Source organism: Alternaria alternata, assembly GCF_001642055.1.
Source record: "Alternaria alternata strain SRC1lrK2f unplaced genomic scaffold CC77scaffold_5, whole genome shotgun sequence".
NCBI lineage: Eukaryota > Fungi > Ascomycota > Dothideomycetes > Pleosporales > Pleosporaceae > Alternaria > Alternaria alternata.
Genome location: NW_017306194.1, coordinates 1,349,724 through 1,373,650, shown reverse-complemented (window position 1 = coordinate 1,373,650; position 23,927 = coordinate 1,349,724). Strand labels below are relative to the sequence as shown.

Here is a 23,927-nt window from a genome sequence, read left to right as displayed (position 1 = left end):
GTAAACTTCGACGCATGTCTCGCACCGCGAATTCCTAGATTGCCGTTCCAGCCTCACCGGCACCCTGCGCTGCTGGCGTAGTTGTGTATAGTGGACGCTATGTCAGCGACGGAGACTAGGTGGACCTGTGTAACTAAGCACTTGCCGGATCGGTATTACATTATGTAAGCGGGGCTCACCAGTCAGCATTATACCCATGACGCGAGTGGACTGTGCCTGAGTAATGTCGGGTCATTCCACTTCACCATACTACTTTCTGCCGTGGGATGACTTGGAGAGTTGCGAAGCAGTCGCATACACGAGCCATTACGTGCTATGAGACTGTTAGCTGCTTAGATCGGTCCCCGAAATCCGCCCTTTTGTGCCGCCATTGTGATAAGCGGCTCTAGACGTAGTGAGATTCGCTTTTGCACTTAGTGGCTGAGGAATTATCGCAAGGACAGACGAAATCGGCTCTCCCGGGGAAGCGACTTCAGGTCGGGCCTACATGCTGCAGCCACACCAACCGCAGCAGTATCCGAAACATAAGGCGTCACACTCGATACGCGGCTGCTTAACGACATATGGCAATCGTCTTTATCTTCAGCATGAGCCCCGCTTCTTCTAGGCTACCTTTGCAAGTTTGTATACCACCGGGTAACTATAGATGCAAGCATGTGAACGTGCTCGTACGGCGACCACTGGAATTAGGAAAAGATCCGAAAGTAAGTTTGCACCGCCTGCCAAGAGAGTTTGGAATTTGGCCATAGTTGAGCTGAGGTACTATTCTTGTAAATGCCATCTTGTATAGCATGGCATCCCACGAAAACAGCCTCGAGATACCCCAACGTATCGATAGGTGGGATATGACTAATGAGCCGGACGATTTTTCGGTGTAGCGAGCATTCGAACAGGTGGATCAGGCCTGTCCGTTCCAAGGCGAGGGCCGTTCGCCTGGTGCGGAGCATGAAAGGACCGGTGGATTACTGGGCGCACTACTGGCCCCAGCTTTCCGCTTGTGGTCGGGGATCGCCTGCCTTGACATACTGCCGGTTCCTCGCAGTGTGACGTCTTATCCGATCCTAGATAATGGTTTCACGTGGTTTCCAAACGGTGATTCCCGGTAAGGATCCAAGGCTGTGTCAAAATGCCCCATGGGGTCGGTATCTTTCGCTTGATGATGTTTTGGTACTTCGGCCGGGTCGGTTGTCTACCTGGGGAGACGATCAGCGACGACCACTCGGAGAGTCGCATACATCATACCATGTAATCTTCGGCGAGTCCCTTGATCCCCCTTCAAGACCTTTCATAGCTGATCCTATACTGTCACCACGCCTGCATGATTGCAACCTATCCGCAATCTATTCAATGCTTGCGTAGCATGCTAACCGTTGTGTGATAGCCGTTTTTGTGAAATGTAACAAGGTACACCGGCGCAATCCTGCGGATCTTCCTCGGTTGACAATCCACGAGCGCAGGTCTAGCAGGAACGGGGCTGGCGCAGTATCTCCACCCGAGCAATTCATTCCTGATTATAGCAACGTTCAGGCCAGTAGACACCTGGTCCTGGTAGCCAACGAGACACGATGGATTGTGATTGGACCTCGGAGAAGGAAGGAAACGTAGGGTTCCGATGCCAGTGAGCTGTTAACCAGCTCAACGCATCAACGGCGATCAACACGTTGCGGTACTTGCGGCCGAGTCGCAAAGCTTTGCCAATGGGCGTTAGCACGTTGAAACGTGCCGGTGCAAAGACACAGCTGCTGGGAAGAAGGTGCGATCTAGCTTGGATGAGGGTATCCCCGGTTGTCGGTGATGGCTCACTTGTCTCGAGACGAATTTCCTGTTTGCAACCAGTACTCATATCAGGATCCATATATGCCGACCTAACCTTTGGAATGAGAGGTTGCTGGGCGACTGTGGTAGTTGAGCTCCCTGCCAAATTTAGCTGTAAAGAGGTTCACCCTTAAAAGACTGACCAAAACTTTCTTGGCTAGGTGACATGTCGAACGATTTTTTGATTGTCGTTCATTCTGGATGCAGGGACAGCTCCAGATCCTCATGCGTTTCATGGGCTAAGGCAGGGACTAGATACGCGACGCTCTATACCACGAAGCACAACTAGTTTCACCCATGAGTCGTTAGTTGTGCGCAAGGTTTTGATCTGTACGAGCCGTTCCTGGTCCATGGATGATGGTCAAATTAAACGTGCGACATTCGACGCATGTTTACGCGCGTTATGTTGAGAAGCGTTTCTAGGTTGTTCCTGGAAGGGTCATTGGAGAACCGCATGATGAAAACAGCGCAGTGTAGACTCGTCCGAAACGCACAGCCGGTGGCACTTTTGACGTGAACGCTACAGTAGCAGGAACGCCCGAAATTCGGCCCGGGCCTTTGTAGTGATATCAAATCGGCCGACTAAACCCAGCACGCAGCGCCTTGGAAGTAAGGCCCAGCCTGAACACGGTGATTTACGTTCGAGAAGCCTCATGCGGTGGTATGGAGCCGAACGGGTGTCTCCATGTTGGAGGTGATCTAGTCGTTCAGGTGGAGTCGCAGAAGAAAGCACGTTGACCAGTACTGGCAAGTGGTGGATCATTCGCGCCAAGGCTTCCGGTACCGCCCAATTGCGCCGTTAAGACATATCAACATTTGTTGTTTATCAGAGAGTCGAGACCTAGCGATTGTTCAGCAGGGTTGCAGCGGCGACTGTTGTCAAAGGTCATTACATTCTTCCATGTTCATCGTTTAGTCAACGCCTCCCATCTAGATCCGTTTTGTCGTGCTGCTAAAGTACATGATGTAGGGTAATCGAGAAGCGGAGAGCCGGGATATGTCCAACACAATTATTTTACAAAGAAGGCTTCTTGGAATCCACCCCGGAGATATTCGCCTCTTCTTCGGGTTCATTGGGTTTCGTTAATCTACTCGAGAACACGCGTAACCAGACCAGTAGCAACAGTTCGGCCACCCTCACGCATGTTGAAGCGCTGACCGGTCTCTAGAACGTGGGGCTGGTGGAGTTCGCAGACCATCTCGACGTTGTCACCGGGCATAACTAGCTTGTCGTGCGCATCCTCGGTACCCTCTGGGAAGTGAAGTGCGCAGGATTCATCGGCAGTTCGGATGAACATTTGCGGCCTGTAGTTCTCGCCGAAGCCGGTGTGACGACCACCCTCCTCTTTGCTTAGAACGTACATGGAGACAAGGAACTTCTTGTGAGCCTTGACTTGTCCGGGAACGGAAACAACCATACCGCGGCGAACGTCATCACGCTTGACACCACGGAGGAGAAGACCGGAGTTATCACCCGCGCGCGACTCCTCGCACGACTTCTTGAAGGTCTCAATATCAGTGACCTTGGTCTTGATTGGCGCGGTGCCCTTGCCGACAAGCTCGACTTCAGCGTCACGCTTCAAGATACCGCGCTCGACACGGCCCGAAACGACGGTACCACGTCCAGCAATCGAGAAGACATCCTCAACAGCCATGAGGAAAGGCTTCTCGGTCTCACGCTGAGGAGTGGGGATCCATGAGTCGACAGCATCCATCAGCTCGTCGACCTTGGTAACACCGATCTCGGGCTGGCGGCCCTCGATGGCGCATAGAGCGGAACCCATGATGATGGGTGTCTCGTCGCCCTCGAAGCCGTAGCTGGTGAGCAACTCACGCATCTCCATCTCGACGAGTTCCAACATCTCCGGGTCCTCGACAGCATCGACCTTGTTGACGAAGACAACGATCTTCTGAACACCAACCTGACGGGCGAGCAGCAAGTGCTCACGGGTCTGGGGCATCTGACCATCTGAAGCAGCAACGACGATGATAGCACCGTCCATGTTGGCAGCTCCTGTAATCATGTTCTTGATGTAATCGGCGTGACCGGGGCAGTCGACGTGGGCATAGTGGCGGTTGTCGGTCTGGTACTCGATGTGGGCGGTCGAGATGGTGATACCACGCTTTCGCTCCTCGGGAGCCTTGTCGATGGAACCGTAGTCGAGGTACTTGGCGTAGCCCTTCTCTGCTTGTCGCTTGGTGATGGCGGCTGTGAGGGTAGTCTATAACGTGTTAGTCGTGATGATGGCGGAGATGTGGGGTGAGCGGCGATGCACCTTTCCGTGGTCAACGTGGCCAATGGTACCTAGAAACCATTAGTATAGTCATAGGCAAGCAGATTCGACGAGGCATACCAATGTTGACGTGGGGCTTGTCTCGAGTGAAGGCGGCGTAGTTCCGTACACCGTTCATCCACCTGCTGGTGCCCTGCGCGCCCAAAGCATTTTGCACTGGGGAGACACCACGCTGGTACTGGAGAGCAGAGCGCGTAGTGCGCAGGAAAACTCTGGAAAAGCTCGACATGATTGACCCGATCACACGATGCAGAAGGAACGAAGGGATGCGATTGCTTGAGATGGCGATGATATCTGGAGATGGCGAGGCTCAAATCATTTTCTTAGCGCGAAATGGTAGCGCATCGTCCAATCATGTGAGGGGGAGATCCGAGCTCGACAACTTTGAGAAAGAGCGATGGAGCATTGCGGGCGGAAGACATTTGCCGGTAAATATATGTCAACTTTCAGACTGATATCTTCTCGGGCTTCCCACGTGCTCTCCCTCTGCTAGAACAGATCAATTGACGACTTGGTTGTCCTGTAGCCGTCTTGCGCGACTACCCGAGGTTCGTCGGCAGAAGCTGTGAAAGTTGCATCATCGTCGCGCATTCATCTACACACGCACACATGTCTCTCCGCACATTAACAAGAACGCCGCTGAGCAGCGTCTCGCGGATAAGCACGACAAAAGCCATGCCATTGCGCGCAAAGATCACAAATCCAGCCTGGATGAGCGGGTCAAGGAAGGTACAGCCGCCCCTCCAGCCCACTATACGCGACCAGACCTGACAATTATACAGTACGCCACACCCACCGCAGACCTTCTCAAAGCGCAGCAAGACGATGACCCCGATGATGTCATCTTCACCAACAACTACGGCGTACGCAGCATCGAGCTCAACCGGCCGAAGAAGCTGAACTCGCTCAATGGCTCCATGGCCCGCAAGATCATACCGAGGTTACAAGAGTGGGCAAAGTCGGAACTGGCGGGCGTCGTTATAATCAAGGGCAACGGCCGCGCTTTCTGCGCGGGAGGAGACGTCGCTGCCCTGGCAAAGTGGAACAAGGAAGGAGCAAAAGGACAACAGATGAGCTCAGACTACTTTGGATTGGAATACAAGCTAGATCACCTCATCGCAACATACACAAAGCCCTATGTCGCCTTCATGGACGGCATCACAATGGGCGGCGGTGTTGGACTCTCGATACACGCACCCTTCCGAATCGCGACCGAGAACACCCTCTTCGCCATGCCCGAAACGACCATCGGCTTCTTTCCAGACGTCGGCGCATCCTTCTTCCTTCCTCGAATGGAAGGCGCTCTCGGCACGTACCTCGCCCTCACATCTGAGCAGCTCAAGGGCGTGGACGCTTTCTACCACGGCATCGCAACCCACTACATTCACTCCTCCACTCTCCAGCAACTCGAGGCGCGTCTCGCCGAACTACAATTCCCCGACTACATGGATCTCAACAAGCGCTTCAAGATCATCAACGCTACAATTGAAGAGTTCAGCACTGGCCTTCCTGCCGAGCGACCGCACATCTCAGGCGAACTACGCAAGGTCATCGACACCGTCTTCCATGACGACCAGCCGGGTATCAGCAACATTATGGAATCGCTCGAGCAGGTCAAGACTGGGCACAACGACCCGGAGATCCAGAAGTGGGCCGACAAGACTATTCAGACTATCAATAGCCGGTCACCAATCTCTGTCTCTGTAGCTCTCCGTCAGATGCGCATCGGCCGCCAATGGTCCATCGCCCAAACCTTCCAGAAGGAATACGACATCGCTTCCCGCTTCATGGCTCACCCCGATTTCGTCGAGGGCGTAACAGCACGTCTGGTAGAGCGCAAGAAGGAGCGTCCAAACTGGAAACCCAACACTCTGCAGGACGTTAAGAACAACGACGTGGATGCTTTCTTTGCTGGAAGTGATGGAGCGCCATTGCCTCTGATTAGCGAGACAGATTACAAAGAGTACCCGCACGCATGGATTGGACTGCCGAAGGAGGGAGAGATTCTGAGAGAAGCTAGTGGACAGAAGAGAGAGGATGTTGTTGCTAAGCTATTGGAGAAATATGAGGGAAAGCAGGGCGTGAGGGAAAAGATTGCGGAAGTATTGGAGAGGTATGCATAGTATGGTAAAAGCATAGCTATCGACCCTGCGTTTTTGGAAGCAGTGTGTATATGAATCCTCATATCTCGAATGGATATCGTGTTTGTTGCCACACGTCTGAACTTCGAGAACTTTGAATCACTTCTTCTCCTAGTCTTTCCTTCTCTCCTATCTTCATCCTTCCAGCCATCTTTTCAAAAGCGAAGTCTGAAATCGTTTTGGCGCCGCGATCACTATTGGGCTTTTTCTAAACGCAAACCTATCCTGAATCGTCGTCGTTTTTCATGCCTACAACGGTATGATAATCCCTCTATGGTTAGTCGTGATATATGATAAGTCTTTCTTCCTGCTTTTTCTATCCAGCATATCACTGTCAAATATAGGTTTTCTGTCGGAGCGATGAAACTTCCACCTTGCGCGTTAATCTCTACAGCTAGATACTCTAATAGGCTTAGTCGCTAGTACCTATCATGCCGTCATCGCTGATTGAACAGTCAGAGTATCTTCCTATCATAGTAAAGGCCACACGCGCTTGCTCATATCTTCCAGCTCTCGATTTTCCGCTTAGCTTTCACTACTCTCCACAGGACCCTAACCGCAAGCTCCGTAAAACTTTCGACGCAAGCTCTAACAGTGCTCCGATCCACTACTCTCACTATTCCTCTCTATATCTCAACAAACATTAAGAATCCAACACCATGAGTTCCAGGAAATAGCGAGAGCAGCAGGAGAACGCACGTAGAGAAGCAAAACCCGCGCAAGACACGTCCTCTTCTAAACAATCAGCATCTGACAGTAGTGCGCAAAATTCTGCGTAGCACACTTCAAGTCGCCCTGTAAATTCGATAGTGGTCAAAAAACGTCCTCTAACCTCTGCCAGTCTCATCATAAGATTCCCAACTAGAGTCGCCATGAGGAAGCAATCAAAGAACCGATACGAATTCTATGACACGTTGAGATATACTGACCGCCCATTAGACGTAATCACTAGCGTCATCCGAACAACAGATGCGGAAGTACTCAAGATCTACTACAGCTGCTAAAGAGATGTGATCAGATTCATATGTACATAAGAATAGGGAGGGATTGTAGGATGGACTATTGTTGGCCTATTCCGCGGCGGGACATCAGACAACTGTCACGAATGACCGGCCACTATTTTGATCCGATTGCCTGACGCAGACGATGCGTTCTAGGAAGTGGAAGGGCAACAAAGCGTTGTCAACATAGCCGGCAACGCTTTATCTGTTGAGACCATGTACTTAACCGCATTGGACATCGGAGGCGAAGACGAAGTCGATGTACATATGCGGGCGTATGAGGTGGCACTCAATATGGGAGCTTCCACCGACACCGCGATTGTGAACAGAGGCGGTAAGACTTTGGATGAATTGATTGACTCGACAGGCCGGAAAAGAAAACGCAAAGATCTGGGAAACTGCTACTGCCATGTCGTGGTAGATTCAACGCAAGGTAAGCCAAGCTACGAAAGCTCAAGAAGGAAGCAGACATGAGACAAAAAGAGTGCTAAGCAACGGTGTCGGAACAGTATGCAAGATTGTTCGAAGACCACTCATGTGTCGTCAAATTTAAGAAGAAAGCATTTGCCAGATCATCCAAGAGTTGCAGAGTATCATTGACGATGAACCGTCCCAGATCTCATGTGCAAGTTTACAAGTTCGAACTGCTAGGAGGAACTTGCAACGGTCACCAGAAATAGTCTCACCATGCTGGCTCATGGATATGCGATCAAGAGCGCATTCTTGGACACACATGCCAGGACCAATACCACAAACATGACGTACGCCCACGGCCTTCCTCAGTGATACAAGAAGATCGGTAACACCTTTGTCGCTGCTGCCGTCGTTGTAGCTCATTGATCCATACCCATAGCTTCAAGAGAGTTGTACACGTTGCAAATTTCTGGACCCTAGAACTTACGTTGCTCATATGAAAGGCGTCGTGCGGCCAGATACCACGACGGAGTTGGTTAATGTGTCTCCGGCTGGCTCTTTCGCTAACCTCCTAAGCTGCGGGATGTTAATGCTTCGTTTTGCTATTCATGGCGTTCACATCTTTGCGAAATTGTAGCCACACCAACCCAGGATTGGGTGTTCGGAATCGTCCTCGATATCAAGGCTTCGAGCTTGACATTTATCCATCCGGGAAAGTGAAATCGACGTATCAAATCGTCATAATGGCATGCGTCGTCACGACTCACGTCAACCGCGCAGAATGCCAAGTGCTGTATCAGTATTACTTTTCCCATATCCCCACTCACGATCGCTACACCTCCCTCGCAATCACCTCTCCGACGCCAAGCAACATGTGCTGTTCGAAGGACCAGAGCCAAGCTCAGCCCACAGAACACCACCAACAACGCCCAACGGTCTCGTACTCGGCCGCTACTTCCATATCCGGCGAACCCGCGCCGAGAATGTTGCATGCGCGGGTCGCCTCGCAGGTCAACGTCGCTCCACGGATCCGGAATTTGGGTGGTCATCGGCCCATCTCCGCATCTGGTGGCGTTTGTTCGTGGCGCTCAACAACTCAGCTGAAGGGAAAAGCTTGGCTCGCACGTCTAGCTTGCGTTTGTACTTGGATGAACGCTGTAGATGAAGATGCTAAGCTGGATGGTAGTATTGGAGGCTTGGATCTGATGGATGTCACTTGGGTTGATGGGGTGAGGGGTACGGCAAGGCTGAGATAAGGTTGTTGGGTTTTGGAGGAGAGGGCACGAAGTGGGGCAAGGACGGAGGATTGCTGTGGAAAGAGCGCAGGGACGGCCACTACCTCATATAGTGAGTAATGTTAGCAGAGACGACACAGCAGTTCAGCATATAGCAATATGTTCGTGACATGAGATGGAAGGGTATTCACATATTAGATTGGTAGAAATGAAGCATTTTGTTGAGCCTAACATTACATCCAACACATCCGTAGAGGTGTGCACCAACTCATTGTCGAGCATTATTGCATTAAACATCAAACATTGAAAAGTATTTACTGGTCCTTCTTTTCCCAACTAAGCGATTAGAACAGTCCCAGACCAAGGCCCGCAGCTCCGAGGAGTAAACCTGCGATATGCCCTGTTGGCAACGCACCACCTCCAGTGTACTCAGACATTGAACTCTGAGGAACAGATGAGCTGCCTTCCGAAGTGGTAGTCGAGCGCGTAGACGTGCGGCTTGATACGAGGATTGAGGATTGAGGGGCAGAAGGGGGTGCTTCCAACGAGGAAGAAGGTTCGATGACGGTCGATGGTTCAGGGACCGTTGATGGTTCGGGAGGTGGAGGCGAGGCGGACGAGGAGGGGATGGGAGATGGCGATGGACCTTCAGACGCGGAGTCAGCAACGCTGCTTGACGGAGGCGCGATACTTGTCGGTGGGAGCGCAACGCTGGATGGTGGGACAACAGTACTAGATGGCAATGGCGATTGGCTACTAGGTGGTGCTGCCACGCTTGATGGAGGTGGTGGCGAGCTGCTAGGAACTGGGATTGCGCTGGAAGAAGGAGGTGGAGGGGGTGGCCTACTTGAAGTTGGGGGAGGTGGTGGCGGCACTGAACTTGGGGGAGCAGCACTGCTCGCTGGTGCTGTAGTGGCTGGAGGTTCAGAAGATGGCAAAACCTGGGACTGTGCTGTCGGCTTGCGGACTGTTGCTGTGGACAAACCTGCAACAGACGTGACATAAACGGCAGTCCCGACTGTAGATTGGATGCCGTCGACTGTGCTTCCGTCGATTGGATCACATGCGCTTGGGCCAATCGACTGTCCAAGTTGAGCAATAATTGTCGGCTGCTGATTGAGATAGCTGACTACCGTGGGCGCCACAAATGCTGTGTCAAGGACCTCGCTCAAGGGTACAATGAGAGACGCGTAATTTGTGGGAGCTGGCAAGGTCAAAGTGTCTGTCTCAGTCACGCAAACTGTCCCTACCGCCTCCACCTCGAGATGGCTGAACGTTTCATAGGCTGCGTAGGTTGTGGGATAAGTCAAGGTTACACCAGAGTAAGTCCATACGAATGTTGGAGGCGCTTGAGGTGGCAGTGGGTTAGTGACGACAGAAGAGCCGACTGGGTTCGAGAACCTATCCGTGTAGATCTCAAGGGTGACAGTTGGAACGGATACAGTACTGGTCACGACCGCTCCAGGGTACTCTAACCTGGTTGCAGTGACATCGATCTGACATTGACTAGAGCACGAGATAGATGCAGGTGTCGTGGAGGATGAGCTTGGTGTCAATGTCTGCACAATCGTCGTGGGCTGCACCTGAGTGGTAACGAATGACTGTGTGATCAGGATAGTAGACACCGAGACCGTCGCAGGTAAGGTTACAGTAGATACCGAGGTCGAGCCGGGAAGGGAGATAGTGCTCAAAACTGTTGATCCTGGTAAGGTGACAGTTGCTAGTTGGGTAGTTGTCGAAACACTTCCCGGCAACTGGCTGATCACCGTAGAAGTAACAGCAGGTAGAGTTACCGTCGAGAGAATGGTGCTGGCTGGTAGCTGGCTAGTCACGATGGAGGTCTCTCCAGGCAACTGGATCGTGGAAGTGACTACGTCACCCGGGAGCGTTACTGTCGAGACCACAGTGCTCGCGGGAAGTTGAGTAGTTATCACAGATGTGGTTCCGGGAAGTTGGACAGTGGATGTCGTGATCTCGCCAGGCAGCGTCAATGTTGAAACTACGGTACTCGCGGGAAGCTGAGTCGTGACTACGGAAGTAGTTCCTGGGAGCTGAATTGTGGAAGTAACAACATCGCCTGGTAGCGTGAAGGTAGAAACCACAGTACTCGCAGGAAGCTGAGTAGTGATAACGGATGTAGTGCCCGGAAGCTGTACGGTAGTGGTTGTGATGTCGCCAGGTATGGTGATGGTAGAAAGCACAGTACTCGCAGGGAGTTGCGTCGTGAACGTTGTCGTGCTTCCGGAAAGAGTCAAAGTTGTCGTAGTAATCTGGCCTGGCTGTGTAAATGTCTCTATCACGGTCTCAGGAGGCGAGACGCTGACAGAAGTCACTGTGACCTGCGGGAAAGTGAGAGTTGACACGATCGTTGATACTACCGTGCTAGGCGGGAGCTGAGTTGTAATGGTTGAAGTTTCACCCTCGAGGGTGGTCGTAGTCACGATGACTTGTGGTGGCAGTGTTAGAGTGCTGAGTGAAGTGGACACCTCGGTTACTGTCTGGGTAAGAGTATCCGTCTCTTCAACTGTCGTAGTAACGGTGTCGGTCTCTTCGACGGTCTGCGTGGGACCTGGAGTTGTGACGATGAAAGTCCGATCAGATGTCAAAGTCACAGTTGTTGGCAGAGTCTGTGTGAACGTAGTCGTGATCAACACTTCAGAGGTGACCGTATCGGTACTAGTGATTGTGGTACCAGATTGAGTAAAGGTAGTCACAATGAACTCTGTCGTTGTCGAAGTTGATACTGAAGTAGATATACTAGTTGTGAGAGAGGTTGTTGTTATGCTGATCCTCTCTGTTGTCGTTGTCGGCTGGAAACTGATGATGGTCTCGATCGGTCCAGGTACTGATACCGTCTCTACAGGCCCAGGCACTGATACTGTCTGTACTGGACCAGGGACTGAGACTGTCTGCACTGTAGTCTCTGTTGGGCCTGGAATTGACACAGTCGGTCCAGGAACAGTCTGGGTCACGGAAATGTAGTCAGTCAGGGTAAGCGTTGCCGTGACTGTAGAGACGACTGTCTCTGTTGTGACGGAAGTGGTTCCCGGTAGTGTCTGCGTAATAGTCTCGTAGAGCGTAGTAGAGTAAGTGGTGACAGAGGTGTAGGTAGACGTAGAGATGCTGACCGTAGTAGAAACGTCGGTCTGCGTGGTGGTGTCGCTCTGCGTGATGGTGTCGGTTTTCGTAGTGGTATCAGTCTCCGTGGTAGTATCAGTTTCCGTGGTGGTATCGGTTTGCGTGGTGATGTCGGTTTCTGTAGTAGTATCGGTCTGCGTGGTGGTATCAGTTGCCGTGGTAGTGTCCGTTTTCGTAGTAGTGTCAGTCTCCGTGGTAGTCTTGTAGTCTGTAGTTGTCTTATAATCTGTGGTCGTTGTGTATCTAGTTTCAGTAGTTGGGACCAGCTGTAAGCATGTTAGTGGACTCCAACGACTTGCATTTCGACAGAAAGGCAGCAGGTCGAGTTATTGCAATAAGCAAGCGACATCATGGCATGTGATAGATGGGTAGAGCACCAGCAAGCCAAGGAAAATTCCAGGAGAGACTACTTACCGTGACCACTGTCGAAGTCAGTGTCAGCGTTGTGAGCTGGGTTATGGTGTTATTTATTGTTGTCGTGGGGCCCGTAACGGTTTCATGCTCGGTCTAGTTCGTCAGTGATGACCTGGAATCATTGCGAGAAGAGAAAGTACCTTTGTGATGGTAGAGTTGTTCACCTGAGTCACGGTCACGGGGGGCTTAACAGGGCAATATGATGACTCAGTCACAGTTTTGGTCTTTCTCAGTCAGTATGTGTTTAAGTGTAGTCCAAGGGCAAACATACCATTGTAGTAGTTATGGGAGGTGGATTTGCGCAGTATCCGGGAGAAGTGACCGTGGTATAACCAGACTTGGTAGTTGTAACAGTTATCGTCTTGGGGGGAGTGTTGTATCCATCAGATTTGGTGACTTCCTTCGTAGAAGTGACAGTGATCGTCTTTGGTGGGGAAGGATTGTTTCCGGCAGATTTGGTGACTTCCTTCGTAGACGTGACTGTGACAGTTACAGGATACCCGCCACCATATCCTTGCGACGAAGTGACAGTCTGGGTTTTGGTGACCGGCTTTGGACATGTCTGAGGTGAAGTGACAGTAACTTTGATAGTGGAGGTGGAAGGCTTTCCATATTCGTATATCGTGCTCGTGGTCTTGCAAGTGCTGCCCTGGCAATACCCTCCACCTTGCGCCTGGAAAGTCTCCTCAGCAGCTTCCGCTGAAGATGAGGGCGGCGATGGCGTGGCTTGAGCACCCAGAACTGTACTGTTATATTGGCCGTGAGCTGACCTGGTCAAAGCCAGAAGGAGAGGCCAATAAGTGCGCATCTTGAAGCGACAGACTGCTACGCCGGTTGAACGAATGACACACGGCTTGGAGCTGGACAAGTAAGTTAGACACGTGATGGGGATTCCAGAGGGATTGAAGCGCTATATAAACAAAGTAAGGTCCATGCTCTCTGCGACAAAGTGGATGTAGCGTTGTTCGCGGAGAGATGCCTTCGTCTCCAATTGGAATAGTATAAAGATCAAGAACAACAAGAATAGGGTACCAAAGGGAGCATCACATACCTTGCGACGGAAGATGGGCTGGAGGCTCGGGAAGGAGAAGGAAGTAGGCAGGAACGGGTAACTATAAAACGATGACGAAGCTAACAACCGGCCTGCATATGACGGCAGCATCTGGACATACGAATTCTTTGGCGAGGCTGGGATTACTCGAGCTTCGACAGTAATCCTGTTCACTAGGGTGTGTACACACAAGGCCGGAAGCAGAACAACCAAGCCGAAGGCATAGATCTACCTGACCACTTGCCTTTCAAGAACGCCCGGGCTTGGTCGCAGCATCGAAGTTAACCCAGATTGCCTAGGCCTTTTTTAAGCAATACAGCCGGCACGACTCAATGGTGAGAGGTTGCCACCAAAGCCAGAGCCGCAGAATAAGACCACAAATGTCTTGGTGGATACCCGAGAGGCAGCGTCGCATCCGGTCCACATAATGACAATGGCCGGAAGGCCGTAGGTAAGGCGGGACGTTATCCTACCCAGAGGTCTGAAGCAAAGTTGAAAATCCCATCCATGGCGATTGCTGACATGGATACATGTGAGGCCGCATAAAGCTAGCAAGCTCCCTCGTATAGACTAGTGTCCTGCAGCCCATAATCACCAGCGATAGGCTCTGGCGCCAAACAAAATCCTGGTGAAGGCAGTGTTCTGGGGGCCGAAACGAAGAGTACGCTGGAAGTAGAAGGGCGGCCCTTACACTGATCCACTAGTATCGAACGCCACACTCGCACTGGCTACACGACCCTAGCATGATAGCCTCTATGAGCGCGTCTCTTATAGGGAGTGGTTGTGCAGGGTGACAAGAAGAGTGACTGTGATCAGGGCATGATGCAAGGTGTGGGTGGAGGTGCATGCACGTGAGAACCGAGGGCCGTGCTCTACGGGACAGTGGGGCAGCGGCTTGCACGATTGGACTGCTGGCTCCCGCTGAGTAAGATCATCGAGCGGCCCTAATGACTGTATCCAGTCAAGCTTCAACGCCTTTCCGCGGGCTGTCAAGGCCTCTCTCGAGGTTGGCCTTTCCAGCCACCTCAGCATGCAGCCTTCCTGCGGCCCTGCTCAACAGCGATTCCCATCCAGGCTCTCGATGGAATGCCTGTCGCGATCCCGCTACTCTGAATCTTCCCCCAATAGGACAACAGATGGCGCCCACACCACTCGTGCCCCTTCACCGGTGTCGCCAAGTCCAGTCACAGTGTTTCTCTTCCACAGGTAATATGCAACCTCAGGGCGCCCTGGCGATACCGTGCCTCTACCCCGCCTGAGGCACGGGCGTTTTTGCATCCACAATAAGCAGACGGGCTTGACGCGCCTGTGACGGCCAGACGAATCGATGTTTAACCGATCCAAGCAACGTGGATGAGGACGTTCAGACTATTGTTTATTGAGTGCTGGTGTGCACTGCCTAAGAATGTTGCGGCTCAATCTCAGTACTGCCGCACCTCCAGCTCCAGCTGACCTAGAGTCGAGGCTGCGGCTAGTTAATTGTAGTAGCTGACATGGTGTTGGTGTTGTCCACGGCTTGTGCTTCTTATCTCTAATCCTTTCCTATCGACCCATCATTCATCAACCCGATCAACAACCGTTATGCTCAAGTTGCTACGATGCTCTTTATGAAGCGTGCCGATCCGATCCAGCTTCCGCCAACGCCATATGTTTTGAGTCCAAGCGGAAAGTTTGAAGGCATTGACGGAAGTTGGTCAACATTCTTCATCAACGTTGGCGACGATGGCAAAAACAACAGCAACGGCCAGAATTTCAGAGTCCTCATATCCACGTCCTCACCAGCCACCCTAATACCGCAAGAGACTGATTGGTGTAATGAGCCCAATGTCGAAGACTGCGCAGCGAGTCGCGGTATCATGCCGTTTGACGGCGCTCAATCATTGGGCTTCGATGACACCAAATCTTCCACATGGCAGGCCGCTGGAACATACACAATACCCTTACCGCCATGGTTCAACAAAAGCGAACTGAATGGCGATGCAAACGCGGTATGGGGCACGGATAACGTGGGCTTGGGTGAATCCTCGCCACAAAGTACCATGCTCTCGCAACAGTACGTTTTGAAGTATACGCTTTCGAACTTCTTCATGGGTTCATTGGGATTAGCCGTCGGCTCAACCGGTCCTCCTAGCGCACTCAAGCCGAACTTCATTGATAATTTTTACGGAAGCGCACACAAAATCGCGAGTCGCTCATTCGGATACACGGCTGGCGCCTACTATCGTAAGTACATCTTGTGGCGTACACTTCTATGATTGCCGCTGTCACAACGTTTCTCATTTTTCGTCAATGCTAACGCGCTTAGGTAACAACCACGGAGTACTTGGAAGCTTGATATTGGGTGGTTACGATAAAGCACGATTGTCTGAGCAGGGCGTTGAGATAGGCATGCCTAGTGTGCAGGACACGACGCTCGCTGTTGGCGTCAACTCCATCCTTTACAGGCCAGACCAGGGTACCGACACCGATACCAGATCTATCACAAACCAAAGTTTCCCCGCCGTCATCGACTCTACCCTCCCATACCTCGTCTTGCCTGACGAGGTTTGCGATCGTTTCGTTATCGAATTTGGCCTAGGGTTTGACGACTTTAGCCAACTGTTCACTGTCAACGACACATCCCACGAACAGAATCTTCGATTCAACGCGACTGTATCGTTCAAAATCAGCGCCAACGCCAATACTGACAGCGCGAAGTTCACTTCCATCGTTCTACCATACTCGGCGTTAACTCAACAAGCGGGCTTCCTGTTCTTCACCAATGAAACGCGATATCTTCCCATAAAGCGAGCAGGAGACGGACAATCTGTCTTGGGACGCACGCTGTTGCAGGAAGCGTACCTTGTTGTTGATTATGAGCACCAGAACTTCACTATTGGTCCAGCTGTATTCTCTGATCCGATGCCAATCCCAAGCCTTGTCACTATCTTTGACAAATCCTTTACTGGGCTGCCTGTTCCGGACAACCCTGACTCTGGAGGTGGGCTCTCAGCCGGTGCGATTGCTGGAATCGTTGTTGGTATAGTTGGCGCCTTCATCATAGTTGCCATCGGCGTCTTCTTCTTGTGGAGAAAACGCCGGCAGGCGAAGAAGGAGAAGGCTAAGGAAGAGGCGGAGAAGCCCTCCGAGATTGACACAACTTATGCAGGCGCTGAGATCAAATATCGCCGTATTTCAGAGCTTACTGGTTCCGAAACTCTCCAGTCACCGAAAGACTCTACAACTGGTTACTACAACGCTGATCACAAGTCTATCCCCCCTATCAGCGAACTGTCACCCGAAAGCACTCCTGCCGAGCTTTATAGTCCTCCACCCGAAGGCCGTGAAACTGTCGACTATTTCGCCGCTGGTAGGACGCGACGCCAGGGTGGGCCCAGCGATCGCGGCTCGTCCGGCAACAACACACCGCGCACGCCAATTGCAGAACTCCCCGGTGAAGATGCGATAAGCTCCTTGCCCAAAAAGAACGAAGACCCGAAACCATTCCAGAAACCTCCGCACAGTCGAAGTCCGAGCGACAATTCACTTTCCACAAACATCGATGAAGTATTGGCGAAGAAGAACGAGTCAGAAGCGGAGCCTGGTACTGATGCGGACAAACCAGAAGCAGAGCCTGGTGCGCCAGCTACTGCGGAAGAGATTGCTAGAGCGAAGGCAGGAGCGCAATCTGGAAATACTGAACATGCGGAGGAATCTGCAATGCATCGAAGGCCGTCACACACTAGGGGATTGAGCGACACGACTATCCAAAGCGACAGCACAGCGGTCTCACAGCCAACACCTGAAGAGCTAGAACGCTGGCGAAGAAGTGAAGACGACCCGAACAGACCGATGTCACCAGCTTGAAGGTCGACATTTCCGCCAACATGTCGGGACGCCGTTGTGACTTCTTGATTGCACGTTCTTCCTGTTTTTTCTAGATGGTCGATTGCTTTATGTCATGCTTTTTGGCTCCCTAACATTTCCATCCGAAACTACGACATTTCCAGTTCGATTCTTGATCTTTCTTTGGTGGTGTTTATTACGATTGGATGATTGAGATACCCACTAGTACACTCTTTATGACTGTAATGTAATAGTACATCGTATTGTTATCCTTGCGCAGCGCACAAAGTTCACAGCGTCAGCACCTTGCAATAATTTTCCGGCGTCTCACAACAGCTGAACGTTTTTGCGTAGTACGCATTACGATTTCCATGCAGTACAGCATCGTAAAAACAGTACTGCATCTGCAGCCCCACCATACAATATCGTATGCTCCCCACACCAGTGGCTGCATCCTAGAGAACGGATCTTCTAGCTTCCGACATGTAGGAGCGGTAGAACAATACTGAAGATCCTCAATATGCGCATCGTTCCCATTTGACTCACAGCGGCAATGCCAAATTGCCGCGTTGGTCGCAGTAAGGATCGTCGCTGCATGCGCATCTACGTTGACCTGCGCACATGGTGGAAGCATCAGAACCGCATCTGCTATTGCTGTCGCCATTTTGACAGCAGCGCGAGGACGCGAGAATTATCGATATCATTCATAGAGGCATTGATCGAATTTCCACCTTCGTATACCTTCTCAGACAACAATGAGAATGTCTCGTCACCAACAATGAGGCTCAGCATTCCCCATCCTCCATTATGTCGAAAGAGGAAGGCGCGCACTCATGGGATCGCAGTAAACGCCACCGTTCTTTGTTACCAGTCATTCCAGCGGCTGGCTAAAGTACCGTGCAGTAGCCCCGCATACGACTTACGTGAGAAAGCGGCACGGGTCTGGATCGTGAGTGAGAAGCGAAAAGAAAGCATTTTGGGGGCTGTCACACAGAACACGGGTCGCATATTGGGTGCAATGGAAGGCAAAGTCAGCCTGGTATGTCGTTGAGCGATATTGACGTGGCAATTCTCCATAGTCATACCGATCGCATGAGCGAGTCGTTGAGATGGTGCTTGGGCTTAGGTGGGTAATGGACATGCGATGACTCTTGCGATGAGCAGAAACACGGCACGTGTAAGCCTGCCTGGACAGCTTTCGTGTAAGCAACGTAGTGGCGGGCGTTCATACAAGTCGGCATATATATTGCAAAAACGAGAGTTGCGTCTTGGCATGCGGGCTGCTCAGTGGGCGAGATGCGATGCAAAGCCATCATAGGATCGGAGCGCTGATAATTACATGCTCATTCGTATTGACGTCCTACACATGATATGTAGCTTGCAATGACGTCGTGTTAGAGTAGTTGGAATTGCAACGCCTACGCCGCAATAAAGTACTTATTGGCCCGTCGATCTCTTTCGCATTGCCGGCCGTGGTGTGCATCGAGTTGCCGCTATTAATGCGGGTACCTAGCCGGGAGCACCGCCCTCTTGGGATGTACCCGAGGTTTCGCTGCTTGCTGCCGCTAGAGAACTGCAGGTCCATAACACGGCAACATCGTGATCATGGGTGAAAAATCGCGCCACGCTCATGCGCAATATAGCATCGGCTGCAAATTCATTGGGTTGTTATGTTTGGCCTAGCCACTGCATGATGTGGAGGCAGAACTAGGGATTAGTCCTCGTCTGGAACTTGTTCGTCGACTGCGCTACCCATCTGAACGGCATACTTTGTGCCTTGTAGTTGTAAAGAGAAAGGCTGCGGCGCCTCGCCATGGGAAGCGGAAGACCCCATAGGGGTAGGCTCTTGTTGGGGAATGACTGTCGGCTGCCGTAATGTAGATGACGTGTCCGTTAACGGTCCAGAACTCTGTCCTTGGCGTGTAAGATTCGCGAACAAATCCCATGTTGGAACTTGGTCGAGAAACGACAGAGGCCACTGTACAGCAGGTATCCAGCTTTGATCCATGACCTTCTGGCAAGCCTTCATAACACGATGGCCCCAGTCCTCCATGAACCAGTATCGAGGCTCAGCTGCAAGAAGCACAACCGCGAAATGCATCAGAATTGCGATAGCGCCTGATCTCCGCTGTCGGAGAGATTCCATAAATTCTGGGTCCAAGTGGAGAGGCCAAAAGAACAGGAAACGTAGCTCTCGGTTATCGACCCGAGGAGGTAACGATATTTGAAGAGCTGGTTCAAAGTATGCCATGGTTGTGAGATATAATTTTCGTTCAGCCTCCGGAAGATCGGTCTTGTTTCCGATAAATGCAGTCAGTGCAGGCAAGTGGTCCTTCAACTCTTGTAGCATCGGTTGAGATGCAGTAGGTTCTGTCGGATCTCTCAACATAGGGCCGACAAAAGACTCTCTCACTGCGGTCTGAGCTAGCGCAAGAACATGTCCCATACCCTGCATAAGATGGAAAGCATTCATGATGCTATCGATGCCGTCTACTGCTGCAGTAGTGGGTGCGGACTGAGCCTCAAATCCTGTTGAAGCAAAGACGCTTAAAGTCAGAAGCGTTGACGTAGCTACAATCGCCGGAGCCTCTTCGTTTGTAACGTTATGGAGCCTCTCGCGGACACCTCGAATCGCAAGATCCTGGTGGTGTATACCGCAAGCGTAGTATGGCTGGCGTTGATCTGAAGGCTGCTGGTACGCCTTGTGCAGCGCGGCAAAGGCTAGAATCTCATGCATAAAATAGTCGTGCGCGTTGGCGTGTTTAGGAGCCTCTACTCGCCACATATTTCGAAGATCAGGTCTCTGAGATAGCCCATCGAACGCCTCCGTTGTCCAGTGATGTCTAAAGATAATTGGTAACAATTCTTGCCCAAGCTAAGCCGACTTACAAGAGTTCCAAGTCTCGCAGCCATAGTGAAGACTGAGACGGTTGACCAGCATGTATATATCTAGACAAGAAGGGGTATGCATCAGAGTCGGAGGAATCCTCCTCCGATATTGTCGACACGGCCCTTGCTCCGGCTGCGGTCGACGGGTTGCGCGAGTAGCCTGTATGAGCGGCAGGCGTTGAAGATGCCGAAGAGTCCTGTTACACCAATGAGAAAAGCTCTAGTATGCGAAACGCCAGTTTGTGGGTCGTACAGCTATGGATCGTTCGGGCGGTGACTGATTCGTACGTCGCGATGAAGAGGCTGCGGAAGATGCCGAAGCGGTAGGCTGGTATGTATTGGGATCCCATACGACGAGGCTACACGGGACGCCATGGCGAGCGCAATTGGTGCACGGCTTGAGTTCATCACACTGAGCTAGTTCAGTATCGACTCTATATAAGCATGTAGTGCTTGATTAAATATGATGCACCCTACCTTAACGTGACGAGCTTTGCATTGTCGGCAGCCTAACCGTGATCTATAAGAAGGAACTAGGTTAGACAAGAACACATGGAGAGCTTGACATATCGAACGGGGATGAACGGGGATGCAACGGCTTGATGTTACTGATTTGTGGGATGGCAATTGGTAAGGGTGGGGTGACGGTTACGGACTTTTTGTGGCCGAGGCGTGGCATTGCAGCGGGCTACGTGACCGGAGACCAGAGCTTTGGGCCTCGACGATGAACCGACCGATCAGGCTATCGTCGCAACGGACCGTCTCGAAGTCTTCCCAAGCCGCAGGATGAGGGATAACGCGAATGCGATGTGAGGTACGTGGACGATGCTTTCGTTGGTGGGTCGGGAGAATCTTCTCACGCAAGGATGATCCCACACTATACCCAGTTCAATCAAGACGATATCGAATCAAAATCTTCGCTGAAGTGGGTAGAGCTCGCATTCGCATTCGAGAGTTCGTAACGGGATAGATATAGCTTCCAAGATTGAGGTGGCCGTCGTCGACATCGCCGTTCAGTGGGTTAGTGCGACATCCGCTTCGTTCCGCACTTGACAACCCGTCTCAAATAATCGCGCGCTCGCCATCATAAATACAGCTCCATCTCTGCGGCGCCATCGTTGTATGTCAACTCCAATCAAGCGTGCGATAGTAACGTCATTAACCATGATGACTGGAAGATAATGCCTTGGAACTTATGTAGGTAGTGCTTTCTCGCGGAACCACGGCACACTCGTATGCATGGCGCCCATGCTTTTTGCGATCTGGAGGGATGGACGCCAAACGCAAAGTGCGAGACAGGAGCCTAGAGCTGGCTGCACACAAGAATTCGCACAATTCAGAGTTTCAACAGACTCACCTTTAATATTCCATCAAGGTAAATGTTGGAGTCATCTTTATCTGCCAGCTATGTTCAACTTGCAAGCCGCTTGGTGTTCGGTAACCTCGAAGATCACGTAAGGTTCCCATTTGTTTTTCTTGATTAGCATCAGGCTACGGCAATATTGGAGAGGGAGCGTCAGCAGACACAAGATGCGCCGATAACACGATTCCGGGTCGACATCGATGAGGTAGGGGTGGTCAGCCTTGGGCGCTCCAGCCGTCGAAAGAGTCATCAACAGCAGTGTATCGAACAGCAGTAATAATGAGCTCTTCGAATCTCCTGGCCGTCCGGCAATTCGCATGGTAGCGGCTCTGAGAAGTCTGCTCTTATTGGCTATCCATCCCACAGAAAGGCCTCTGACAGAAGGTACTGGTGACTTGGAAAAGGACATCAGTCGCACTCATCATGCTTAAAGAGGTTGAGTAGGCAATTACCAATAGGCAGAACATGAAGCTGGCTTCTCGGTTCTCTAAAATTTACCTACAAGGCTACAAGCAGGCCACGATTACTGATTGCGATACTGATAACTCTACCAAGGTTAGCGAAGTGCGAGCCGCGGTTGGGTTTTGTGGCTTTTCATGCCACGACAAGACAAGGATGAGCGAAAATGCACCAGCCGTGTGAAAGCTTTATTGAATTCTTCTCCTCTTGGAAACCCAAACAGTGCACAGCATATCGCTACTTATCCCGATTACAACTTCGAGCCATCTTCGCGGGTCGTCCCCGACCAATTTTCACGATGTCTCAATCTGAAAGGGAAGAGACTTGCGACTCACATTACTTTCACAATGTCGCTCAAATAGTAGGGAGTATTCTGGACAGGGTGAAGAAGTCATGTTGTACCGCAGGGTACGCTCGCTTTCGATCTTATATGACCCCTGCTACATTCATACTCACAAGCAAATCACCACGACGAAACGGCAACGTCGATCAACCGGGAACGATTCTGCCAATCTATCCAAGGACGATAGATTCACAACACTCGTTTCGGATGTCTTCGATTAGCGCAAGGACAACCTCCATCGAGTTGACTGCAGATGTTATTGATGGACTTCGAAATCTTTCCGTTGTGAGAAATAGTTCCGATAAGGGAATCGATGACGAAGAGAATATAAATTCCGACTTGCTGGACGATCTTGATGACGAAGACTTGGAGATCGTCTTCGGATACCGCGTTGACCTCATCACCCAAGAGAGTCAACATAAGCGCAAACCGATCTACACGCGCGGACTGCTGAACGATGTCAAACTATTTGTCGACCAGATACGTGAAGGGTTTTCTATAAGACCTGATCAAAGAGGCTTTCAAAATCTATATGGTTACGGGCTAAATCACAATAGCTACAAGATCTGGCGATTGGATAACAACAATCTTAACTCTAACTTCATCCAGGTTGAATATCTTTCCCGGGTAGAGATGAATCCTGAGTTCCAGCATCGATATGGTATACATTCTGACCAGATCAAAGCGCTTCGAGAGTACAACAAAGATAGCAAAAATGATTGCATCGACACACCATACACGTTCATAACCTTCGATCGGCAGTGCTTGAATGAACACCAAGATACTGCTAATATGCAAGAATATTGGGCAGCTATGATGCACACGAAAAGACTCTGGAAAGAGAGCTCTTCAAGGAGGAAGCTTCGTGAAAACTTCAAGGAAACAGCTAAGAGATGTACACCGATTACGCAGGTCGTGTGCTTTGGACTGGGTGCGCTGAATCTGAACAAGAAGTTTTATCATTCGGCTATCCAGTACATGGCCGTTTTCAGCATCATACAAACTCTGAACAAGTTTTACCGCCAAACTGACTCGAACCGGCCTGCGATAAAGCTTATGCTACAAGACCCCAACTACGAGATTAAAGATCATCAAATTTTAAAGAGATTATCCAATGACGGCGATAATATCAGCTTCGTGTCCGATCCAGAAGGTCTCCTAGCGATCGACGCCGGTACACTAGTAGTCACGGCTTTCCTCCCCGTTCAGATGCCACTGGTTCAAATCATAGCGGACTTGTTCTCGAAAGACCCAACCGAAGGTCCAGCGGCCATAATCTGCGATATCATGACAGTCGACGTCGAGAAGCGAGAATACTCATTGAGCAATCGCGCATCACCAGCGGTCGCACGATTCCTCACAAACCATTATGAAAAAGCGCAAGATGGTTTCGATGACCATGGACTCGAGGATGAGCTCATGGCGGATGCATATGGAGATAACTGGGAGAATAGATTTTATTGGTTGAACTCAATGGACCTGTGGGTACGAAAGATCAACACAGATTAGAACCATTCTGTAGATAGCGAGTTAATAGTTTGCCGT

General features: G+C 51.1%; 7 protein-coding genes across 7 annotated transcripts; 4 read left to right on the top strand and 3 right to left on the bottom strand.

Moving 5' to 3' along the window:
• Positions 1-2,903: 2,903 nt before the first annotated feature.
• On the bottom strand, positions 2,904-4,338 carry CC77DRAFT_1059163 (elongation factor Tu; the record flags this gene model as incomplete). Its single annotated transcript, XM_018528201.1, has 3 exons — positions 2,904-4,037; positions 4,092-4,120; positions 4,170-4,338. The coding sequence occupies 3 exons, from the start codon at positions 4,336-4,338 to the stop codon at positions 2,904-2,906; spliced, it is 1,332 nt and encodes a 443-aa protein (XP_018388894.1).
• A 160-nt stretch (positions 4,339-4,498) lies between these two features.
• Positions 4,499-6,340, top strand: CC77DRAFT_958271 (3-hydroxyisobutyryl-CoA hydrolase mitochondrial precursor). Its single transcript, XM_018535544.1, has 2 exons — positions 4,499-4,838; positions 4,892-6,340. The coding sequence occupies exons 1-2, from the start codon at positions 4,719-4,721 to the stop codon at positions 6,230-6,232; spliced, it is 1,461 nt and encodes a 486-aa protein (XP_018388893.1). The 5' UTR covers positions 4,499-4,718; the 3' UTR covers positions 6,233-6,340.
• A 1,841-nt stretch (positions 6,341-8,181) lies between these two features.
• CC77DRAFT_720873 (hypothetical protein) lies at positions 8,182-9,196 on the top strand. Its single transcript, XM_018532898.1, has one exon. The coding sequence runs from the start codon at positions 8,274-8,276 to the stop codon at positions 8,919-8,921; it is 648 nt and encodes a 215-aa protein (XP_018388892.1). The 5' UTR covers positions 8,182-8,273; the 3' UTR covers positions 8,922-9,196.
• CC77DRAFT_720833 (hypothetical protein) lies at positions 9,056-10,034 on the bottom strand. The gene is made up of 2 exons (XM_018532897.1): positions 9,634-10,034; positions 9,056-9,546 (listed from the first exon to the last, which is right to left on the bottom strand). The coding sequence occupies exons 1-2, from the start codon at positions 9,901-9,903 to the stop codon at positions 9,190-9,192; spliced, it is 627 nt and encodes a 208-aa protein (XP_018388891.1). The 5' UTR covers positions 9,904-10,034; the 3' UTR covers positions 9,056-9,189.
• A 5,067-nt stretch (positions 10,035-15,101) lies between these two features.
• Positions 15,102-17,349, top strand: CC77DRAFT_929830 (acid protease; the record flags this gene model as incomplete). The annotated part of the gene is made up of 2 exons (XM_018534130.1): positions 15,102-15,726; positions 15,809-17,349. 2 exons carry the CDS (start codon positions 15,102-15,104, stop codon positions 17,347-17,349), a joined length of 2,166 nt encoding a protein of 721 aa, XP_018388890.1.
• A 1,693-nt stretch (positions 17,350-19,042) lies between these two features.
• CC77DRAFT_929748 (hypothetical protein) lies at positions 19,043-20,324 on the bottom strand (the record flags this gene model as incomplete). The annotated part of the gene is made up of 2 exons (XM_018534122.1): positions 19,043-20,171; positions 20,218-20,324. Coding segments are annotated over 2 exons (1,236 nt in total), but the record flags the coding sequence as incomplete, so codon positions are not given.
• A 2,265-nt stretch (positions 20,325-22,589) lies between these two features.
• Positions 22,590-23,891, top strand: CC77DRAFT_930322 (hypothetical protein; the record flags this gene model as incomplete). The annotated part of the gene is made up of 1 exon (XM_018534156.1): positions 22,590-23,891. One exon carries the CDS (start codon positions 22,590-22,592, stop codon positions 23,889-23,891), a length of 1,302 nt encoding a protein of 433 aa, XP_018388888.1.
• Positions 23,892-23,927: the final 36 nt, after the last annotated feature.